This window comes from Nansenia antarctica (genome assembly GCF_963989245.1).
Source record: "Nansenia antarctica genome assembly, chromosome: 3".
Lineage (NCBI taxonomy): Eukaryota > Metazoa > Chordata > Actinopteri > Argentiniformes > Microstomatidae > Nansenia > Nansenia antarctica.
This window is the reverse complement of record NC_137688.1, coordinates 24,773,078-24,794,471: the sequence shown is the minus strand read 5'-3', so window position 1 is coordinate 24,794,471 and position 21,394 is coordinate 24,773,078. Positions and strand designations below refer to the sequence as shown.

Here is a 21,394-nt window from a genome sequence, read left to right as displayed (position 1 = left end):
TGCCGACGCACGGACCAGTGCATTATGGTCAGGAAAGTCCTCCAGGAGCGACACTTGTACAAAGAGAACTCCCAATGTCATTAACCCTAACCCTAACCCCCCCTTACTCCTATCTCCATCAGTAGAACCAATGCAAATACCATTCAAATCTGCCCGCTGGCTTTCAACCCTAATGCAAATCTTAGGCAGGAGTTAGACAGAGAGAGGTTGAGAAAAGGGAAGGACACTTGCATCATTCTTTCATGGGGGAGAATAACAAATCAACAACTGACAGCAGAGGTTTATACAGTTCACATGAACTCTCTGAGATATTGAAAAGCCTAGGTGAGCTGCAGTAGTCAACCTCTCTCTCTAGTCTACACGCTCTGTTCTTACCCTCCCCCCTCTCTCTCTAGTCTACACGCTCTGGTCTTACCCTCCTCCCTCTCTCTCTAGTCTACACACTCTGGTCTTACCCTCCTCATGGTCGTCCTCCTCGAGGCCGTGTCCTCTGCGTCACTGAAGACCTCGTCGCTCTCCGCGGAGGAGAGGGTGAAGGAGGAAGAGGAGGAGGATGAGAACATTCTGGAGAGGAGGGTGTGGGGGGAAGGCCTGTGGCACTCTTCCTTCTCTGCATTCCCTCCCTCTTTCCCCTCTCCAACACCTGCATTCTCTCCCTCTATCCCGCTATAACCTGTCCTCTCCTGCTCTTCATTCCCTGCCTGTTCTGCATTCTCCCTCTCCTCATTCCTCTCCTCCAGCGGGCCTTCAGTCTCTCTCCTCCTCCCAGCCCGGCTCCATCTCTCTCTCCTTTCCGTCTTCTCCCATTCCTTCCCTCCACCACTTTCCTCGCTTCCTCCCAACCTCTCCCTCTTTCTGACTCTCCATCTCTCCTTCACCTCATCCTTGGTGCTCCTCATTCCCATCCTCACGCCCTCTCCTCTCTCTACCTTTCCTTCATCACTCTCTTCCCCCCTCTTCCGTTCCCCACGGTCACATTGTTGAGTACCCAGCGAAGGTCCATGAGCCACATGCGGTCCAGGTTCTGGTTCTGTGTCCCCCAGTGGCCCGTGTTCCTCTCCCGGCCCTCTCTCATGGCTAGAGGATCCCTGACTGTCCGAGGCGGCGGCCCGTGCGGAGAGGAGTTTGGTTTCAGATTTTACCCTGCATGCACTGGACACTCTGTCATTGGCCGAAAAATGTTTGTCAGACTCTTTCAAAAGTCCAACGTCGTACACTTCGTTATTATTTTCTCTGTTTTCCAATACTTCCTCATTTGAGGCTCCCTCTACCGCTTCCTGTTCTTTTTCTCCATCCCTCCTTCCTTCCAGTACAGAGGGTGGCGATGCCCTGTCCATAATTACCCAGAAGGGAACTCAAAAACCAAACAAATAAGATCCTCTCCAGAGTTACGATCCATCTGTGTGAGTGTGAGACATGTCCCCTGAGAGGAGAATGCAGGTGTCATAATATGACATAATATATGAAAGTGAAACAAATCAAACACATCAGAGAACACACACGGCCAGAGCGTGTTCTCTGATCTGACACAGTAAAGGTTATACACCCCCAGAAACAGAAGACGACAAAAGGAGAAATCGTTTCCCTATTGTCACGTACAACAAAACAACATACACAAATTCAGAAAATGAACACGTATGGCACTGATATTTCCTATTTAGGTGTTGTAATAATTGTTGATGTTGACACTGCAATAACGTACGTAGTAGCTTACCTTTCGCATCTAACTGCATCTCCCCTTGATAAGTTATGCAACGTCACTCCTAGAACTCATCTGGCCCAGGAGGGTTGACAGTCAGTAGCCTACTGTGTTCAGCTCTCTCCTCTGGCGTTATCCCCGATGTGGTCATATTTTGCATGCAGCGACACCACAGAGTTTCCAAAACACCAGATGGTACTGGTGTACCTCTAGACTGAACTTCACACTGCCAGGCCATCTATCTCTCATGTTATCTAGGAACTGACAGGAACTCGTGACGTTAGAATTATAAAAATTGAGTTTTTTACATAATCTGATCCATTAGGTGTTTATTAATGCCTGTGTGGTGTTATTTTTTTAAATGTTGAAATGTTTTAGTTAGTAATTAATAAAATACAAAGGTTCCATCTCATAAAACATAAAGAAAACGTTGACGCTCAATATCTCTGAACTACCCTAAACGGAGATAGAACCTTATAATTCTAATTCTTGTGAAAAGCACTCCAGTTATGATTCCAGAGTCGTGGTTTGTTTTCCTGTGACTCGTGAGACCTGGTGAGATTAATCAATGTTCATCTCACAACCCAGAATCTCATCTGATTTTGTGAGACACAATTGTGAATTGAAAATACCGAAATATGATTTTAACAGTTGTGTTATCACCATTTCTTTCAATATTGATTGACAAGACACTGTTAAAAACCAATAGAAACAATATCATACACAGATAAACACCAATAATAGGTTTGGTAGATTTATTAAATGAAAATGATGAGTTAAGAACAACATACTGTATATAGGAGCAGCTTGTAATTTAAACCATTTATAGACCTTTAAACCTTTCTATTTTAACAGGTCATAAATTCATCAGCAAGAGCATACAGTTCATGGATGACCTTATTAATGAGGAAAGGCTGTTTGTGTCATTGTGATTGTCCCATGACCTTCACTCTAGTTGTGTAATACTGTACTGTCAGCTGCCTACACTCAAGTTCCAACCCTTGCACATAGTGTATTATAGTGTATTATTGCACATTGCACATACCTCTTTGATATAGCCTCTTTTATATAACTATACATAGCTCATAACTGTATATGCCACTAAACGACATGCCTTACTGTACCTATCACTATCATTGTCAGGTTTTTTATATCATTTTTTTTTTTTTTTACATCATGTTCTTATATCACTATTTGCATGTTATTTGCATGCTAAACTGCATTTCGTTGTCTGGTATTTGTACCCTGCAATGACAATGAAGTTGAATCTAACCTAATCTAATCTAATGATAAATAAACATAATAATAAATCTTCATTCAGGTCATAATTTAGCGCCCCCTGTTGGCCATTGGACCACTGTGCATCTAGACAGTTGTTTTTTTTACCTTGGAGCATTCTTGTCTGGAGTTCATAACAGCAGACAGGTTCCTGTGCCTGGGCTAGGGGTGATCTCAGGGTTCTTTGGTATCTCACTCCAGCTCTCGAACCCAGTGCCAAGTGGCATACTCTCCACCCCTTTTTCAACAACAGTCTCGTCCTCTACGCCACTCTGAATCCCTCTGTGTCCCATGACCATCTCTCCCCAGCCTGTCTGGTAGACGGTCCCTTGGTCGTCCTCCTGGATGGGGTTGGAGGTTCTCATCAGGAAGGACTCCCGCAGCTCCTCCGCATCTGATGAGGGATTCTCTGGTTTTGATAAAAATAAATACTATCGAATTAGAATTAGAATTATGTGTGTGCGTGTGTGTGTGTGTGTGTGTGTGTGTGTGTGTGTGTGTGTGTGTGTGTGTGTGTGTGTTTGTTTTAATCTAAAGGAATGGGAATTCACACCATTGATCTGGAGGCCACCATTTCGTTGTTGAAGGGAAAACAGTGATTTTCTTTGTTTTATGGTGAAAATTACAGGAGATTCAATCTTAGTGAAATCCCCCCCCTGATGTCATTGGGGGTAATTATGTTTTCAATTCCAATGACATCATAGGGGGGCATTTCCTTAGAACCTTTACTCTTTTTTTTTTTACTACAGAAAACTTCACTGTAGACACTGATATAGCGCTGGAGACAATGAATATGAGGTTAAAAGTCGGTGATGTCCGCTATTTCTCCTCCACTCATTGTTTAAGGACCACTTCTGGGTTTGTTGTGTAGAAATGTTTAGAAAATCTCTGACTACCTTAATTGCAAGGTGAAATATAATATATATATAATATATAATATAAGGTGTAAAATCACATTTCCTCATTGACAGCCCTAGCATTTACCTCTTGTGTCATCCTGGTGATCATGCGGGTTGACTATGTCAGGTGCATTCTGGTCCATCTGTGACTGGAACCCATGTGACCTGCGATGAAGACGAGGTCTATCTCTCACCTCACACGCGCGCGCACACACACACACACACACACACGCACGCACACACACACACACACACACACACACACACACGCACACATGCACACACACACACACACACACACACACACAATAAGGCAGAAAGTCAAATCTCTAGAACATTTCTTCAGGGGTAATCACCATTCCAACCAACCACCTTCGCATTCTCACCTTCCGGGGGGTCAAGAGTTGGCCCCAGATGAGCCGCATGTAGCTGAAGAGGAGGAGGACACTGAGGAAGGTAAAGTTACTGGCCACGCCCATCACGGCTGACAACAGTGGGAAGTTGAACAGGAAGTACCTGATGAGGGTAGAGGGGAGGGGGAGGACCAACTAAGTCATTTAGAAGATTAGAACAGAGTTATAATAAACTGAAGAGACGGATTACATCAATCTGTATTGTGATAATAATGTAACAATCCTTCATGCCTATCTATCACACAGTGAGGGAGGTGCTACTGTGTATGACAGCTGACGGTGGAGCTGAGGAACCTTATGCCAGTGAAGTGAGCGTGAATGTAGAGCTGCGCTGAATAGATCTGCACCCTGCGGGACTGGATCTCAATGACGGCACCTATAGAGGGAAAATACTAGAGAAGGAGAACAGCCCAGTCACATCAGAATACTAACATAATTCTATAAAACACAGAAGATATAGACAAGAGTACTTTAACACTAGAACAGCCATGGGTGGGGTCCCTGTGACCCTGTGAGTAAAAAACAATGTTATATCTTTGCACTCTATCAAATTTCAGGACCCTCCTTTCATGACTTGTCCTAGATATGTGCGTTCTACCACCCAGTATCCTTACATTTTCAAAATCACACCAGGATAAGCTAGTATAAAGCTATTTTGCTGTTTTTCTGTGTACCGTGACCCCTCACCGCTCTTCTAGTGTTAAATCAACAGCAACTACAACAACAACAACAGTGAAGTATCGGGTCATCCAGAGACTCACTGAGTTCTCTACGTAGTCAGAGAAGAGCTCCACTTGCACAAGCTGCCTCTGCTCCGAGGCTCCGGCCAGGAACATTGGGAAACACAGCAGTGTCTCCAGAGTCTGGAGGAGGCCAGAGTGATACCTCAGCATCGCCTGGGAGGAACAGGACATGAGACCTCAACATCATTGATCCTCGGTCATACATGCAGCCTACTTTACATTGTTAGGTTCAAGTTGAAAGTGTCAAGTTTATTGTCATGTCACATTATATGAGTGCAAGAGAGTACCATTCTTAGGCTTTGGTTCCTGGCATTGCAGCACAAGACATAAGGCAAATAAGCATAATACAAGATAAAAGTGACCATAGTACAGGAGGACATGTGACAACAAATAATAAGACAGGATATAGTCAGCAGTATCCGGACAATTTGCAGACAGTAAGGCAATAGGCATAATACAAGATAAAAGTGACAACAGTACAGGTAAGACAGGACACACTAGTGGTGCAACTAGTAATTTGTTATAAACTATACATTAGAAGTCATAGCATGCAGAAGCTGTCCTGGTATGACAAGTGCGTGGGGTGTCAGCGTGTGGAAGCGGGTGTACTCACAAAGTGTGAGCTGGATAGAGAGTGCAGAGCGTGAATAAAGTCACCCAACATTCTTGAGTGCCACAGGGTAACCTTATTCACCCTCGGCACTCTAGGTGGTGAGTGTTCCTTATTCACCCTCGGCACTCTAGGTGGTGATTGTTCCACTCTAGGTGGTGAGTGTTCTAGGTGGTGATTGTTCTAGGTGGTGAGTGTTCCACTCTAGGTGGTGAGTGTTCTAGGTGGTGAGTGTTCCACTCTAGGTGGTGAGTGTTCTAGGTGGTGAGTGTTCCACTCTAGGTGGTGAGTGTTCTAGGTGGTGATTGTTCTAGGTGGTGAGTGTTCTAGGTGGTGAGTGTTCCACTCTAGGTGGTGAGTGTTCCACTCTAGGTGGTGAGGGTTCCACTCTAGGTGGTGAGTGTTCTAGGTGGTGAGTGTTCCACTCTAGGTGGTGAGTGTTCTAGGTGGTGATTGTTCTAGGTGGTGAGTGTTCTAGGTGGTGAGTGTTCCACTCTAGGTGGTGAGTGTTCCACTCTAGGTGGTGAGGGTTCTAGGTGGTGAGTGTTCACTCTAGGTGGTGAGTGTTCACTCTAGGTGGTGAGGGTTCTAGGCGGTGAGTGTGTGTGTGTGTGTGTGTGTGTGTGTGTGTGTGTGTGTGTGTGTGTCTGTGTGTGTGTGTGTGTGTGTGTGTGTGTGTATGTGTGTGTAACATTCCGGGAACATTTTCCACTCACCGAGCGTGCTGATGAGCCCAGGGTCTGCCCGTGCCTAGTGTAACAGGACATCCTGACCATGAACATGCCTAGCTCCTGATTGGCTGGGGACTCTGGCATCTCCAGCTCCAGAGAGATCTGATAGGGCTGGCCATAGTTCATCACCTGGAGTAGGCAGGTTCATAGTGGTTAAAAGACAAGGTATTTCTCCTCAACCAATTACTGAATTAAATAATAATTAAAAACATGTTTTTATGTTTTTATTTATTTTTGCTTATTATTATTATTATTATTATTATTATTATTATTAATGTTGTTTTTATTTTTTTTTTATTTTTTTATGTCCTATGTACCAACCTCACCAAGTCAATTTCCTGTAGGAGCAAATATACTTGATTCTGTTTTCAAGAACAGAGGGTGTGAAAGAGCAGAGGGTGTGAAAGAGGGCGAGCAGTTCACCTGCGTCCTGCCGTTCCTCAACAGAGAGATGTTGGCCGTGGGGAAGGAGCAGAGGGAGGAGTCAGAGGAGTCACAGTCGGCCCTTCAGAGGTAAAGGACAACAACTCTTATTTCTTCTATCTAAAGAAAAATCTGTGGTTGGCTTTAGGCATATTGTCTAGGGGTGGATGAGTGTGAGAAAGAGAGAGAGAGAGAGAGAGAGAGAGAGAGAGAGAGAGAGAGAGAGTGTGTGTGTGTGTGTGTGTGTGTGTGTAACACCAGTTTTCATACAGTGCCAGAACAGTGTGTGTGTGTGTGTGTGTAACACCAGTTTTCATACACTGCCAGAACAGTGTGTGTGTGTGTGTGTGTGTGTGTGTGTGTGTGTGTGTGTGTGTGTGTGTAACACCAGTTTTCATACACTGCCAGAACAGTGTGTGTGTGTGTGTGTGTGTGTGTGTGTGTGTGTGTGTGTTTGCGTGTGTGTGTGTGTGTGTGTGTGTGTGTGCGTGTACGTGTACGTGTACGTGTGCGTGCGCGTGTGTGTGTGTGTCATACCTGTAGTAGTAGTGCACAGGTGTGGTGTAGGTGGCTGTGGGCATGTAGGAGTAATGGAAGCTTCCGTACAGGAAGATGGAGGTCCACAGCAGCAGCCCCAGAGCACACACCAGCACCGCCCCCTGGAACACCTTCTGATGCACCTGGAGCATCGCCATAGCAACTGCGTCCTGGAGCCAGAGCAGTGCTGGTCCAATCAGGTCACTCAGATCATCTGTCCTATGACCACCACCACTGTCAATAGTTTCACTTCCTGGATCCATCTGTTGTTGTTGTTGTTGTTGTTGTTGTTGTTGTTGTTGTTGTTGATTCTCAGTAGAATGATGCAGTCAAGATAAAATATAGGACATCCACATCTGAGCACAGCACAGAGCAACACATGCAGGCACAGTTCAGCTGAATAGGATTATTGACAGAAGGGGGTAGAATCTAATTTGTGAAGTCAGTATAATACCTGATTTAACTATTGTAAGAAAATAAAGGACATCGACAATGTATGTTGTTCTCTGTCAACACACCCCTTCCCGGAACCTGCGGTCCCTAGGCATGGGCCTACTCTCCACCCCCCGCACCAACCTACGGACCTTCGGGGGCAGAGCTTTCAGTGTGGCAGCTCCCACCCTCTGGAACTCTCTCCCCACAGCGATCCGCAATGCCCCTGCCCTGGACACCTTTAAATCAGCCCTCAAAACCCACCTGTTCCCCCTTTGGCCCCTAGTCTAGTTTTGTCACTCTCGTTGTCTTTGTTTCTTTGCTTTGTTTTTCTGTTTTGTCTGTCTATGAAATCTGTTAAATGTCCTTGGGTCTGAGAAAGGCACTATATAAATCTAAGATATTATTATTATTATTATTATTATTATGTGTTTTTTGTATTTGTGTATCCAGCAGCAGAGCAAATCCATGCTTTACATGAGCAGAGTTTTACATGTAGTATTAATGGATTTATATAGCGCCTTATTCCAAAGCGGCCTCTCATTCACCCATTCTCACAATGGTGAGACTATAGCACTATTAACACTTTTCATCTAGTCATTAAATTATAAATATGGTGGTAATTGAAATAGACATAGACACATTAAAACGTAAATAAAACATAGATTAGACATGAAGATATAGTTTATTTCTTGATCTAATAAACACTGTTAAAAGTAAGAAGAGCCCACTGTAAAAGCAGTATTGAAAACATTGATTACAACTCACCTCTGGATGTCTCGAGGACCTCTGATACTTAGAGAAATTGGGTATTGTTTCAAACACGTTTTGATAATGCGCCTACCCCTACTGACCCCTACAGCCCCCCCCTCACCTCAAGCGTTCTGATAGGCTGCTTAGATTGAAACAATGTTATTGGTAAGAGACTCTGCTAAGAGTGCATTCCTCACTCTCTCGCAACAGTACAGCATTTTAAGCAGTTCTGTAAAGTTACAGTGTAACTAACTACTCCACCATGTAGGATTGATAAAAGGTGAGCTGGTCAAGTATGGAGGATGAAGTAGGCTACTAGATAAATCAGAGGACCTAGTAGCGCATAAACTATTCTGTAGTATATACGCAACTGAAGCACAATTGCTGGTCATGTTTTCCTCTTTTGTCGTCGTTCCTCCCACAAGTTCTATTTCGCCACACCTTTATTAAGTAATATTGAGGATGTTGACATATCAAATTATTTGGCACCAAACAGCGACAGCCCAGTCCTCAAGTGCAAAGGCATTAGCAGTAGGCTAATGCTGCTTCACAATTCAATGTCTCTGAATTGTCACATACTGACACATCTGTCAGTAAGCTCAGACATTAACATTTGGATGATTTGGCCTTTTGATGATTTGGCCTTACATACATGCCTCCCCTTTTCTCATTTGGAACGGTAGTCTAGTTCAACGTAGCTAAAGAAATTATTTTGATAACTCTCGCGAGATTTACAAAAGACGGCCTTATTTTTTACAACTCTCGTGAGACTTATCAAAATAAGCCTGGAATTCCCTTTAGCGCAGTTGATGGAAGAACTCCCTGGTTTGCTATGCACTTGACATGAGCTCTTGAACACAACTCTAGAGCTCTCAAGCTCCTCCCTTGTCATTAGTGCCGTGCGGGTTGTTTCTGGCAACAGTATCATTGTGTAACCGTTGTTTATTATTCTGGCTGCTCTAGATTGGTTGTCGCAGTTGTCGGATTGATAGTTAACTGGGTAAACGAACATCAGTGTTCACCAGCCGCTGGTCCTTTTCTATACAGACAGACGGGTCAACATGGACGTCGTATTTCGCCGTTGCCCGGTAATCCTCTGCATTGCCCTGGCCGTCTGGGGCTCGGTTCTGGGCTCGGATCAGGAGCCGGAGAGCCACTTGATCGGGGGGCCGCTCCGTCTGGCGGACTCAGACCCGGGGTTGAGCAAAGCCGTCAAGTTCGCGGAGGAGCGTTACAACATGGGGTCCAATGCGATGCACGTCCGCAGAGTCAGCAAGATTATCTCAGCCACTAAACAGGTTTGTTTTGATCTTTTTAGTTGAACACGAATGAGGTAACCTAAGCCTTATTATAGGTAGACAAGTAGCTACGTAGGCTTATTTATATGGTTGATATGATATCAAGTATCAATTGATTATATGTTTGATTTGTCATTAATAGGGATTTAACTGAAACGTCATTGTGTGGTGTTGTAAACAACCATTATCCCTATGCGGCTATTTAAATTTGCTAGTACGTCATCACACCAACCTGGGGGTTATTCCGTCAATGCCTCTAAAGGGAAAATCCCGGTTTATTCTGATTCTCGCGAGAGTTATCAAAAATAAACCTGGATTTTCCTTTAGCGACGTTGATGGAATACCCCCCTGTTCGTCTGAACTGCGTGACCTACCGTGTGTGCTTCCACGGCTAGCATTGCTCTGGTCCAGCTCAACTGAGCATTTCATTTTGCCTAAAAAATAGTTGCTTTTCATATCATGGTGGTGATATAAATCTGAAAACCCTTATATTTCAAGCCAGACAATTCAGTTGTTTATAATCAGAATATTGAAGACATAATCCTCCAGTTACAAAAGGACTACCATATAATTACTAGATGTGTCAAGAAAATGATTTAGGAGCAAAACGTTAGGCTAGATGGCAAAACAATAATACAGAGCACAGTTGTTTGTTGATTAATGCTTACCTTCTGTGTTTCTGTGTCTTGCAGCTGGTGAAGGGAGTGAGGTACACCATCACAGTGGAGCTCAGTAACACCCAGTGTAAGAAGGCTTCGAGGCTGCGCACCTGTGACTTCTACCCTGAGACACACCAGTTGAAGGTGAGGTCAGATATTAAGACACCTGGGGGGAGGTGAGACAGATATTAAGACACCTGGGGGAGGTGAGACAGATATTAAGACACCTGGGGGAGGTGAGGTCAGATATTAAGACACCTGGGGAAGGTGAGGTCAGATATTAACACACCTGGGGGAAGGTGAGGTCAGATATTAAGACACCTGGGGGAGGTGAGACAGATATTAAGACACCTGGGGGGAGGTGAGACAGATATTAAGACACCTGGGGGAGGTGAGACAGATATTAAGACACCTGGGGGAAGGTGAGGTCAGATATTAAGACACCTGGGGGAGGTGAGACAGATATTAAGACACCTGGGGGAGGTGAGACAGATATTAAGACACCTGGGGGAAGGTGAGGTCAGATATTAACACACCTGGGGAAGGTGAGACAGATATTAAGACACCTGGGGGAAGGTGAGGTCAGATATTAAGACACCTGGGGAAGGTGAGGTCAGATATTAAGACACCTGGGGGGAGGTGAGGTCAGATATTAACACACCTGGGGGAAGGTGAGTCAGATATTAACACACCTGGGGGAAGGTGAGACAGATATTAAGACACCTGGGGGAGGTGAGACAGATATTAAGACACCTGGGGGAGGTGAGACAGATATTAAGACACCTGGGGGAGGTGAGACAGATATTAAGACACCTGGGGGGAGGTGAGACAGATATTAAGACACCTGGGGGAAGGTGAGGTCAGATATTAAGACACCTGGGGGGAGGTGAGACAGATATTAAGACACCTGGGGGAAGGTGAGACAGATATTAAGACACCTGGGGGAGGTGAGACAGATATTAAGACACCTGGGGGAAGGTGAGGTCAGATATTAAGACACCTGGGGGAGGTGAGGTCAGATATTAAGACACCTGGGGGAGGTGAGACAGATATTAACACACCTGGGGGAAGGTGAGGTCAGATATTAAGACACCTGGGGGAGGTGAGGTCAGATATTAACACACCTGGGGGAAGGTGAGGTCAGATATTAAGACACCTGGGGGAAGGTGAGGTCAGATATTAAGACACCTGGGGGAGGTGAGACAGATATTAAGACACCTGGGGGGAGGTGAGACAGATATTAAGACACCTGGGGGAGGTGAGACAGATATTAAGACACCTGGGGGGAGGTGAGACAGATATTAAGACACCTGGGGGAGGTGAGGCCAGATATTAAGACACCTGGGGAAGGTGAGACAGATATTAAGACACCTGGGGGAGGTGAGACAGATATTAAGACACCTGGGGGAAGGTGAGGTCAGATATTAACACACCTGGGGGGAGGTGAGGTCAGACATTAAGACACCTGGGGGAGGTGAGACAGATATTAACACACCTGGGGGAGGTGAGACAGATATTAACACACCTGGGGGAAGGTGAGGTCAGATATTAAGACACCTGGGGGGAGGTGAGGTCAGATATTAAGCCCTCATGCTGGCTGACACCTGAGGCGTATTCCATTAATCTCACTCAAGGAAAATCCAGGCTTATTTTGATAAATCTCGCAAGACTTCAATCAAAATAAGCCTGGATTTTCCTATGGCGACGTTGATGGAATACCCCCCTGTTCAGTGTGTGTGTAGGTGTGTGTGAGTTGGGACAATAGTGGTGTGGGAATATTTGTAGGAAAAATAAAATACTACAGCTTGCTCTTTATCAAATAGATGCCCACAGTTTTGCGATTATATTGTAAAATATTTGCAAAAGCCTAAATGATTAAGCACTAGCTACGTAATAAAGCTCCAAAGCCTGTGTGTGTGTGTGTGTGTGTGTGTGTGTCTGCGTGCGCGTGTGTGTATTTTTATCTGGGTCTGCTAGAGGTTATTAATCAGTCTTTGTGTTCAGCTCTCCTCCCCCTTATCATCATGTGACCAGGACCTTGTGATAAATAACTTCTCATGACTTGGATTTGACACACAGTGACTCACATGCCGACATTATGTACATGATCTCTTTGTCCTGGTGTTTTTTGTTTCCACAACTAAACAGAGTGTTATCTGGAGTTGTCTCCGTACATCTAGGAAACCAGATGTTGAGAAAGACAACACTCAGTTCTGCTTCTTTGTCCAGATAGAGGCGGTTCTCAGTGTTGCTTCATCCACGTCTGCTCCTCACTCAGTTAACTTTAGAAGGAACTGGGCGTCACTCTCACAGCGATGGACACCACATAGAGAGGAGGATAGATGGTTTTACATTGTGTCATATATGTTACATAACACTCACATGAACACTTCCAACATGAACAGTTCCTCAACACCTCATTTCACTTACATGAACAGTTGTAAACATTCCTGCTGAGAGTCTTATTTTGACCCCAGTCCGGTTGTGTTTCCTGCTAGACCGAGGTGTGTGTGTTTGAGGTCTGGGACATTCCCTGGGAGAGCAAGTCCACCCTCCTCAAACAGAAGTGCCAGCCAGCAGGTCAGTGACGTCTAACTGTCTAACACACTCGTCTGTTTAGGGTGGCGTTGCCACGTTGTTTACAAGAATAAATAAGACTTCTATTTCGGGTTTTTTCCATGATGTGTGCTCTCTCTAGTTGAGCCCAAAGAGACCGACAAAGTTGAGACCAACAAAGTGGAATTCCTGCCCCGGGCCACCAGCAAACCTGCAGAGGTAAAGCAATAGCAACGATACTGTACTGTAGTATGTTTGTTTGAGTGTGTGTACTAAAGCTATATTTCTGTGCCAATATTCCTAATTTCTCTTGTGATAGGAGTCAGTGGAGCTGCTCGGCCAGTTCAAAGACTTCATGGTCAGATACAACCGAACCTACAGCAGCCAAGAGGGTATGAGAGAGATATGAAGTCATAATGCACAGCAGGGTTTCCGTTAACCGGTAATTCCCGGACTTTGTCCGGTAAAAGTTGTTTAAGTCCGACAAATTGAAAACTCGTCGGACATAAATGTCCGGTGAAAATAATTCCCTCTAAGCACAATTTGAATACAATTCGCTAAAGTTCACATTCTGATTCCTTCTATTTTAAAAAAAGACGAATATATAGGCTATGTATTTATTTTATTATGATATGATTTGACACCGGCATGATGATGACTCCTAATGTGTAGGCTGCCTATGCGAAACAGCGGTTGTTTCCGGTGTGCGGTATAACTCGTGCACAATCGAGTCGAGGCAGAGAGGAGGATAGCGATGTTTCTCTCTGTGATAGTGTGATTATGCAAGCCTTTTCTGAAAGGGATGAGAACCCGATTGTTTCAGCTTCTCCCAGGGAGAAAGTGGTAGAGTTACCATCCTCCCCGAGTCCTACCATACCATCCGCTGACAGCCTATCTCTGCCTGTAACCGGCGAGCGATTGCGTGTCGCTCAAGTAGCTGATCAGTCATTAAACAAATGTTTTTTACATGCAGCTAGTGAGGAATCTGAAATAGGGGGCAACGTAGTTTATTTCCTTAACGATGGGATATTAATGCGTAAATGGTCTCCTCCTAATGCAAATGGTTGTGAGTGGAATACTATACTGTAAAACAAGTGGTTGTGCCTGTGGGTTATAGACAACAGGTGTTATCTGTAGCACATGAGAGCCAGTGGTCAGGACATTTAGGTATAACTAAAACTTATCAGCTGATATTGAAACATTTCTTTTGGCCCGGACTGAAGGCGGATGTTGCCAAGCACTGCCGCTGTTGCCATACTTGTCAGATGGCGGGTAAGCCTAATCAATCCATTCCACCCGCACCATTGCATCCCATTCCTGCTATAGGGGAGCCATTTGAACGTGTAATAATTGATTGTGTTGGACCTTTGCCTAGGACTAAAAGTGGAAGTCAGTATTTGCTTACTATTATGTGCGCTGCTACCCGTTTTCCCGAAGCTGTTCCGTTGCGTAACATATCAGCCAGCTCAGTGGTGAAAGCTTTAACAACGTTTTTTTCCACATTCGGTCTTCCTCTTGTTATACAATCTGACCAGGGCACTAACTTTCAGTCTAAGCTTTTCAAACAAGCCCTAAGAACGTTAGGGGTACGATGTCACGCCAGAAGCCTACATGCTTGCACTGTTCAATAAAATGTTATACATCTAGACATTGTGGTATTTCTTTATATACGTATCCCAGCCTGCCTATTGTTTCTCAATAAACAGTTATGTTCTCCTCATTGACATACTCCCGAGTCCGATTAAGTATGATTTGACAGGCAGCTAAACGAAATGCCTTCCCAACCAGCGAGACCTGACCAGAAATGACGTTGTTTTATTGATAAAAAAAAGGGTAAAACTGGAAAGAGAAAATAGAAAACTCACATTAATCCCAAACAATTTAACAAACTTCAGTTAACGTAATGTGGAGTCTGTTCATTGATCGATGCTGTCTGTTCAGTTCCCAGTGAGGCGCCCGTTCAGCGCTGGACATAATGGCATAGCGCGCATGCGAATCATGTTATATTATTATATATGATATAGCTCGCATCTAATCGTATCGGATGAGAAATAGACATTAAATGGCATATATAGGCCGCTACACAACAGTAATCACCGCGACAAACAGCTATATTAGATTTTTTTTTTTTTTTTTTTTTTTTTTTATATTTTAATATGATGACCGGAATATATCACGTTTGTCCGGTAAATCGAAATCTTCCCGGACACGATGTCCGGCGGCAATTTTTTCTAACGGAAACCCTGATGCACAGAATACCTCGATAACTGTTGTTATGCTGTGACCTGTTTTTCCTGATTGCCGTGACCTTTGCTGATGCAGAAGCCGACAAGCGTCTGCGTATTTTCCACGAGAACCTGAAGACAGCAGAGAAAGTGCAGTCTCTGGACCAGGGCTCAGCCGAGTATGGAGTCACCAAGTTCAGTGACCTCACAGGTGTGTGTGTGTGTGTGAGTGTGTGAGTGTGTGAGTGTGTGTGAGTGTGTGAGTGTGTGAGTGTGTGAGTGAGTGAGTGAGTGAGTGAGAGTGAGAGTGAGAGTGAGAGTGAGAGTGAGAGTGAGAGTGAGAGAGTGCGTGAGTGAGAGAGTGCGTGAGTGAGAGAGTGAGAGAGTGAGAGAGTGAGAGAGTGAGAGAGTGAGAGAGTGAGAGAGTGCGTGAGTGCGTGAGTGCGTGAGTGCGAGTGCGCGTGCGCTTGAGCGTGTGTGCGTGTGTGAGAGTATGAGACAGAAACATTTTGAACTGTGTTCATGTACCAGACCTGGCTAAATAAACCATGACTTGATTACCTCGTTCCTTTCTCTCTCTCTCTCTCTCTCCCCCTCTCTCTTTCTCTCTCTCTTTCTCTCCCTCTCTCTTTCTCTCTCTCCATTCAGAGGAGGAGTTTCGCTCCCTGTACCTGAACCCGCTGCTGAGCCAAGTGAGCCTCCATCGTCCAATGAAGCCTGCCGCCCGCCCCCGTGGCCCCGCCCCTCCCAGCTGGGACTGGAGAGAGCATGGAGCAGTCAGCCCCGTCAAGAACCAGGTAGAGGCTGGAAAACAGATGAAAAAAGCTTAATAGGATTGCACAGTTTGCAGTTGTCTGAGTTACTTTGTGTGTGTGTGTGTGTGTGTGTGTGTGTCTTGCAGGGCATGTGCGGCTCGTGCTGGGCGTTCTCAGTGACAGGGAACATCGAGGGCCAGTGGTTTCTGAAACACGGCAAACTCCTGTCCCTGTCTGAACAAGGTAAAGCACAGATGCTGTGGATGTAACAAAATATAGAAACACTTTACATGCTACATGCATATGTATAGTTTCCAGCATTCAAGAGCATTTATGAACATTTATCTGGTTTAAATTATTTCTTGAACGAGTCTTGAGTTGACGTGTTGAACGCTCCGTCCCTCACAGAGCTGGTGGACTGTGATGTGAAGGACCAGGCGTGTGGGGGCGGGCTGCCATCCAATGCATACGAGGCCATCGAGAAGCTGGGTGAGAAGGGGGAGAGGTGGGAGCTGGGTTAGGGAGGGGGGAGAGGTGGGAGCTGGGTTAGGGAGGGGGGAGAGAGAGGGGGGAGAGGTGGAAGCTGGGTTAGGGAGGGGGAAGGCTTGTGGGGCAGAGGGGGGGGGGTGCTTCACTGTCCCATTACTTACACATGGCACTGTACAATAGTATATTCTTGTATCTTATCTTATTACTTGACCTCTTCCCTCTTCACCCCCCCCCTCCCCCTACTCCCCCCATCCCCCCCTCCCCGTCCTTCGCAGGTGGTCTGGAGACAGAGACTGACTACAACTACACAGGCCACAAGCAGAGCTGTGACTTCACCACCGACAAAGTGGCCGTCTACATCAACAGCTCTGTGGAGCTATCCAAGGACGAGCATGGTGAGAGAGAGGGGCGAGGGAGAAAGAGAGACAGTGAGAGAGAGAGAGAGGGGTGAGGGAGAGAGAGAGAGAGAGAGAGAGGGAGGGAGTGGTGAGGGAGATAGAGAGGGAGTGGTGAGGGAGATAGAGAGGGAGTGGTGAGGGAGAAAGAGAGAGAGAGAGGGAGTGGTGAGGGAGAAAGAGAGAGAGAGGGAGTGGTGAGGGAGAAAGAGAGAGAGAGATGGGGGGTGAGGGAGAGGGAGAGAGAGAGAGAGAGAAGGGTGATGGAGAAAGAGAGAGAGAGAGAGAGAGGGAGGGAGTGGTGAGGGAGAAAGAGAGAGAGAGAGAGAGGGGGGTGAGGGAGAAAGAGAGAGGGGAGAAAGGAGAGATGGGGAGGGGTGGTATATAATGAAAAAGAGATATTGGAAGGATTGGATGTCGACCAGATTGAACAAGACATGGCGGAGGCTCGGCGACACACGTTATTAATCATGATCTCATCTCCTCACATTTAGAAATCGCTGCCTGGCTGGCGGAGAATGGACCCATCTCTGTGGCCCTGAACGCTTTCGCTATGCAGGTAACAGATGCAGCATTACTGCATCATCATCATGCCCCTCAACGGTGTCATAATGACATGGTGGTCATTCTGTATATCTGTCCTACCTGACTTACAGTCTTCCTTCCTCCTCAGTTCTACAGGAAGGGTGTGTCTCACCCTCTGAAGATCTTCTGCAACCCCTGGATGATTGACCACGCAGTGCTGCTCGTGGGATATGGAGAACGTGAGACTTTAACACTTGAACGACACACACTGTCCCGCTTTAATCCTACAGCGCTAATAGGCTTTCCACACTACAGGGCCGAACCCGAACCATACTGGGCTCCGATATTTTCTTTCCAGCACTGTTTCAGAAACGATGGATGCCTAACCAGGCCAGGCCTAGTACAGCTCAGTTTGGCTCGGCCCATTGTTTTGGAATGGAATGGAATGGAATGGACTTTATTTGTCATTGCTACAGTACAGGTACCAAACAACGAAATTTAGGAGGGGTGGCTCCCCTGGTGTTAGGAAAGGGAAAAAAAAAAAACATTTTAGAAAAAGCATAAAATCACAAGAAGGTAAGGAGCTGGTTTACATAAATAAAGGCTGTGTACACAATCCACTGTACTATACTGCACAGATAGTCAACTAGGGTTGTCATATTGCACAAAAGTATTTTTTCCACGTTATTTTAAAGTGTCACAGTTTGCAGGCTTGAAATGTACATGTTTGTGCCTCAGCACTAGCTGCCATACAATCCGTCCGGACTGTCCTGGGCCCAGAACTTGGGCCTTTGCTGTGGTAGAAGCAGTTCTTCAGTCTGTTTGTCTTAGCGGCCGGGGTCCTGTACCTCCTATTCGAGGGCAGCCTGATAAAGTGTACGTGCCCAGGGTGGGTCGGGTCCCTGGAGATCTTGGAGGCCTTCCTGAGACAGCGTGTGTTGTACAGCTCTTCCAGAGAGGGGAGGGGGGCGCCGGTTTTGCTCTCTAGCGTGAACTACGGCCTAAAGTTTACGAATGTCATCACACCACCATAACGTCTCCGTACCGTGAGCTGCAGTTTAACAACTCCTAGTGATTTATGAGACGTGCTAGAGCACAGGGGGAAAAGCAGGACGTCTGCGAAGTGAGGCTCACTTGAAGTAGCAAAGTTGAATGCTTTGTTTCTATTTTCCTCTGCTGTAGAGGCGTAGATACAGAGAAATAAGCGACAATGTCATTTGAATTCACAAATAATCTCAGTCATCCTAAAACTTAAGTAGGAACATTTTTAAAATCACCCTGCACACATTGAATTCGGTATATATTTTAGAAATGTTCCTACTTTAGTTTTAGGATGACAGATTATTTGTGAATTCATATGACATTGTTGCTTATATCTCTGCATCTACGCCGCTACAGCGCTCTCGCTGCCAAGGAAAACAGACTGCCACAAATTGCAGATTAGTTGCTGAGGTTTCAAGAATATAGCCTCCCGTTATGAAATGTAGCTGAAATTATTTTCAGATAACTTCCCTTTAAGCCTATTTTGTCATCAGATTAACGTTTGCACTCTTGGTGACATGTGCTCTTCTTTTAGTGCTCGCTCTAGCATCCCTCTGTGATGAGTCAGCAGGTACATGATGAGTAACCATCGTCCCTGTGTCTGTTCCTCTCTCTGCAGGTAAAGGCGTTCCCTTCTGGGCCATCAAGAACAGCTGGGGAGAGGACTATGGGGAGCAGGTGAGAACAGACGGCCATACTGAGTCTCTGGCCCTTTCTCAATTGCTCCACTGGCTTAGGGTCGGGACTACATGTGTTCACTACATGGGGTTCAAATCCAACCAATTAGAGCATCTTTCCATTCAAAAATGATGTCATCTCAATGTGCAAACAAATGACTGTTTTGGATTGTTGACTTAAATAAGTTGTTTTGTGTCCTCCAGGGTTATTATAACCTCTACAGGGGGAAACGACTCTGTGGGATCAACAAGATGTGCTCATCTGCCGTGGTCAACTAGATGACCACACACACACACACACACACACACACACACACACACACACAACTACAAACTAACCTCTAGTAACCTCCTCTGAGTTTCATGTGAAATGATTAATATTTGGGCATAATACTCATGCCAATCTCTTTGAAGAGAAGCGAAGCTACCCCACCAACATGACTACTGCACAAACGATCCACATCCACAGTGTGTAGTAACCTACCCACACCCACAGTGTGTAGTAAACTACCCACACCCACAGTGTGTAGTAACCTACCCACACCCACAGTGTGTAGTAAGGGGTCAGATACTGGGTGGGCCCAATTCCTGCTGATTCTATACTCTATTAAGGGTAGCACTGCAGTATTTGATCATACCTCACATCTCATCTTTACCTAAACAGACCAGCTCCTAGTAAGCTATAGTTTTAAGATATTGCCGATCTTTTATTGTGATTTAAATATAGGTTTTACATTGGTATTTGAGGCTATCTAATAATCCTTAAGGATAATATAATTGCTGTGTTTCTAGGTTATTTCAATCATCTATCGTAACAGTACTATAACTTATCCTACTAATGGGGTGTTTTTAAACTGCAGTCATGCTGTCATTCCGTTATTCATCCGTTTCCCTAAATGTGACTGTTCAGTGCTACTGCCCTACCGTGCTCTTAACTAGAGTATATAATGCCTGTGTGCTTTTGATAGTTCCCTCTGTTGTAATATTATTTTGTGCAATACCATGTAACGTCAATCCCTGGATCACTAGTTTATTTGACAACTTTGTACAGGTTACAAAGAATAGGTTTGCATGGTTTTGGGAATGAGAAGAGGGTGAACATTTGGCTGTTGTTGTGTATTTGCTGTTACATAATGCTATGTAAGACAAACTAAGGTTGAATAAAATCTCTTATCCTTGTTTTTATTGTGTTATTATGTTATTACTGTATGGGGCATTTTCCCAGACAGAGTTTAATTTAAATCAGGATAGGCCTAATTCTACTTAAATTAATCCAAATTAAAACATTTGGGGCTAGTTTCACAGACAAGGTTTAAGCCTAGTCCTGGTATGTACAATCACCATTGAAGATGTGCTTTTTAGTGACTGTGAAACCGGCCCTTGATTTTTGAAACAGTGTTTAACTTCTGATTACTGTGTTCTGGTCTATGGAATCCCTCACTAAGATAAGTAACTAACCCTAACCCTAACAATAAGGATCAATCATGTTTTGTGTGAGGTTGCTTCAAAAACATGGGATGCAACACAAATGTCTATTGTTTATCTTGTGGAGAGCACTGGAACACCATCACATGACACACTGGGGCCGTCACACAATTAGATTTTACATTCAATCGGGGGGTATTCCATCAACGCCGCTAAAGGAAAATCCAGGCTTATTTTTTTATCAAAATAAAACTAGATTTTCCTTTAGCCAAGTTGATGGAATACAGGAGTATGCCAAACAATGTAGGGAGATGAAAACAAAACTAATTGTTAGTTAATTTCAGTTTTAAAAATCTACTCTGTGTAAAACATTATGGGCCGGTTTCACAGACAAGGCTTAAGCCTAGTCCTAGACTAAAAAACATCTTCAATGGAGATTTTACTCCAAGATCTCCAGGGACCCGACCCACCCTGGGCATGTACACTTTATCAGGCTGCCCTCGAATAAGAGGTACAGGACCCCGGCCGCTAAGACAAACAGACTGAAGAACTGCTTCTACCACAGGGCCGTCAAGGCCCTGAACACAGCAAAGGCCTAAGTTCTGGGCCCAGGACAGTCCGGACGGATTGTATGGCAGCTAGTGCTGAGGCACAAACATGTACATTTCAAGCCTGCAAACTGTGACACTTTAAAATAACGTGAAAAAATACTTTTGTGCAATATGACAACCCTAGTTGACTATCTGTGCAGTATAGTACAGTGGATTGTGTACATAGCCTTTATCTATGTAAACCAGCTCCTTACCTTCTTGTGATTTTATGCTCTTTCTA

The 21,394-nt window shown here is 45.0% G+C and overlaps 2 protein-coding genes across 2 annotated transcripts; one reads left to right on the top strand and one right to left on the bottom strand.

Annotated features, from left to right (window-relative positions):
- Positions 1-3,108: 3,108 nt before the first annotated feature.
- LOC308153927 (seipin-like) lies at positions 3,109-7,596 on the bottom strand (the record flags this gene model as incomplete). Its single annotated transcript, XM_080527111.1, has 8 exons — positions 3,109-3,386; positions 3,962-4,025; positions 4,263-4,392; positions 4,584-4,681; positions 5,051-5,208; positions 6,355-6,502; positions 6,797-6,878; positions 7,334-7,596. 8 exons carry the CDS (start codon positions 7,594-7,596, stop codon positions 3,109-3,111), a joined length of 1,221 nt encoding a protein of 406 aa, XP_080383237.1.
- Positions 7,597-9,432: 1,836 nt separating this feature from the next.
- ctsf (cathepsin F) lies at positions 9,433-20,308 on the top strand. Its single transcript, XM_080526717.1, has 14 exons — positions 9,433-9,816; positions 10,509-10,619; positions 12,974-13,055; positions 13,174-13,250; positions 13,351-13,423; positions 15,354-15,467; positions 15,905-16,053; positions 16,158-16,254; positions 16,420-16,500; positions 16,776-16,895; positions 17,390-17,454; positions 17,569-17,659; positions 19,081-19,139; positions 19,343-20,308. The coding sequence occupies exons 1-14, from the start codon at positions 9,580-9,582 to the stop codon at positions 19,415-19,417; spliced, it is 1,431 nt and encodes a 476-aa protein (XP_080382843.1). The 5' UTR covers positions 9,433-9,579; the 3' UTR covers positions 19,418-20,308.
- The last annotated feature ends 1,086 nt before the right edge of the window (positions 20,309-21,394 follow it).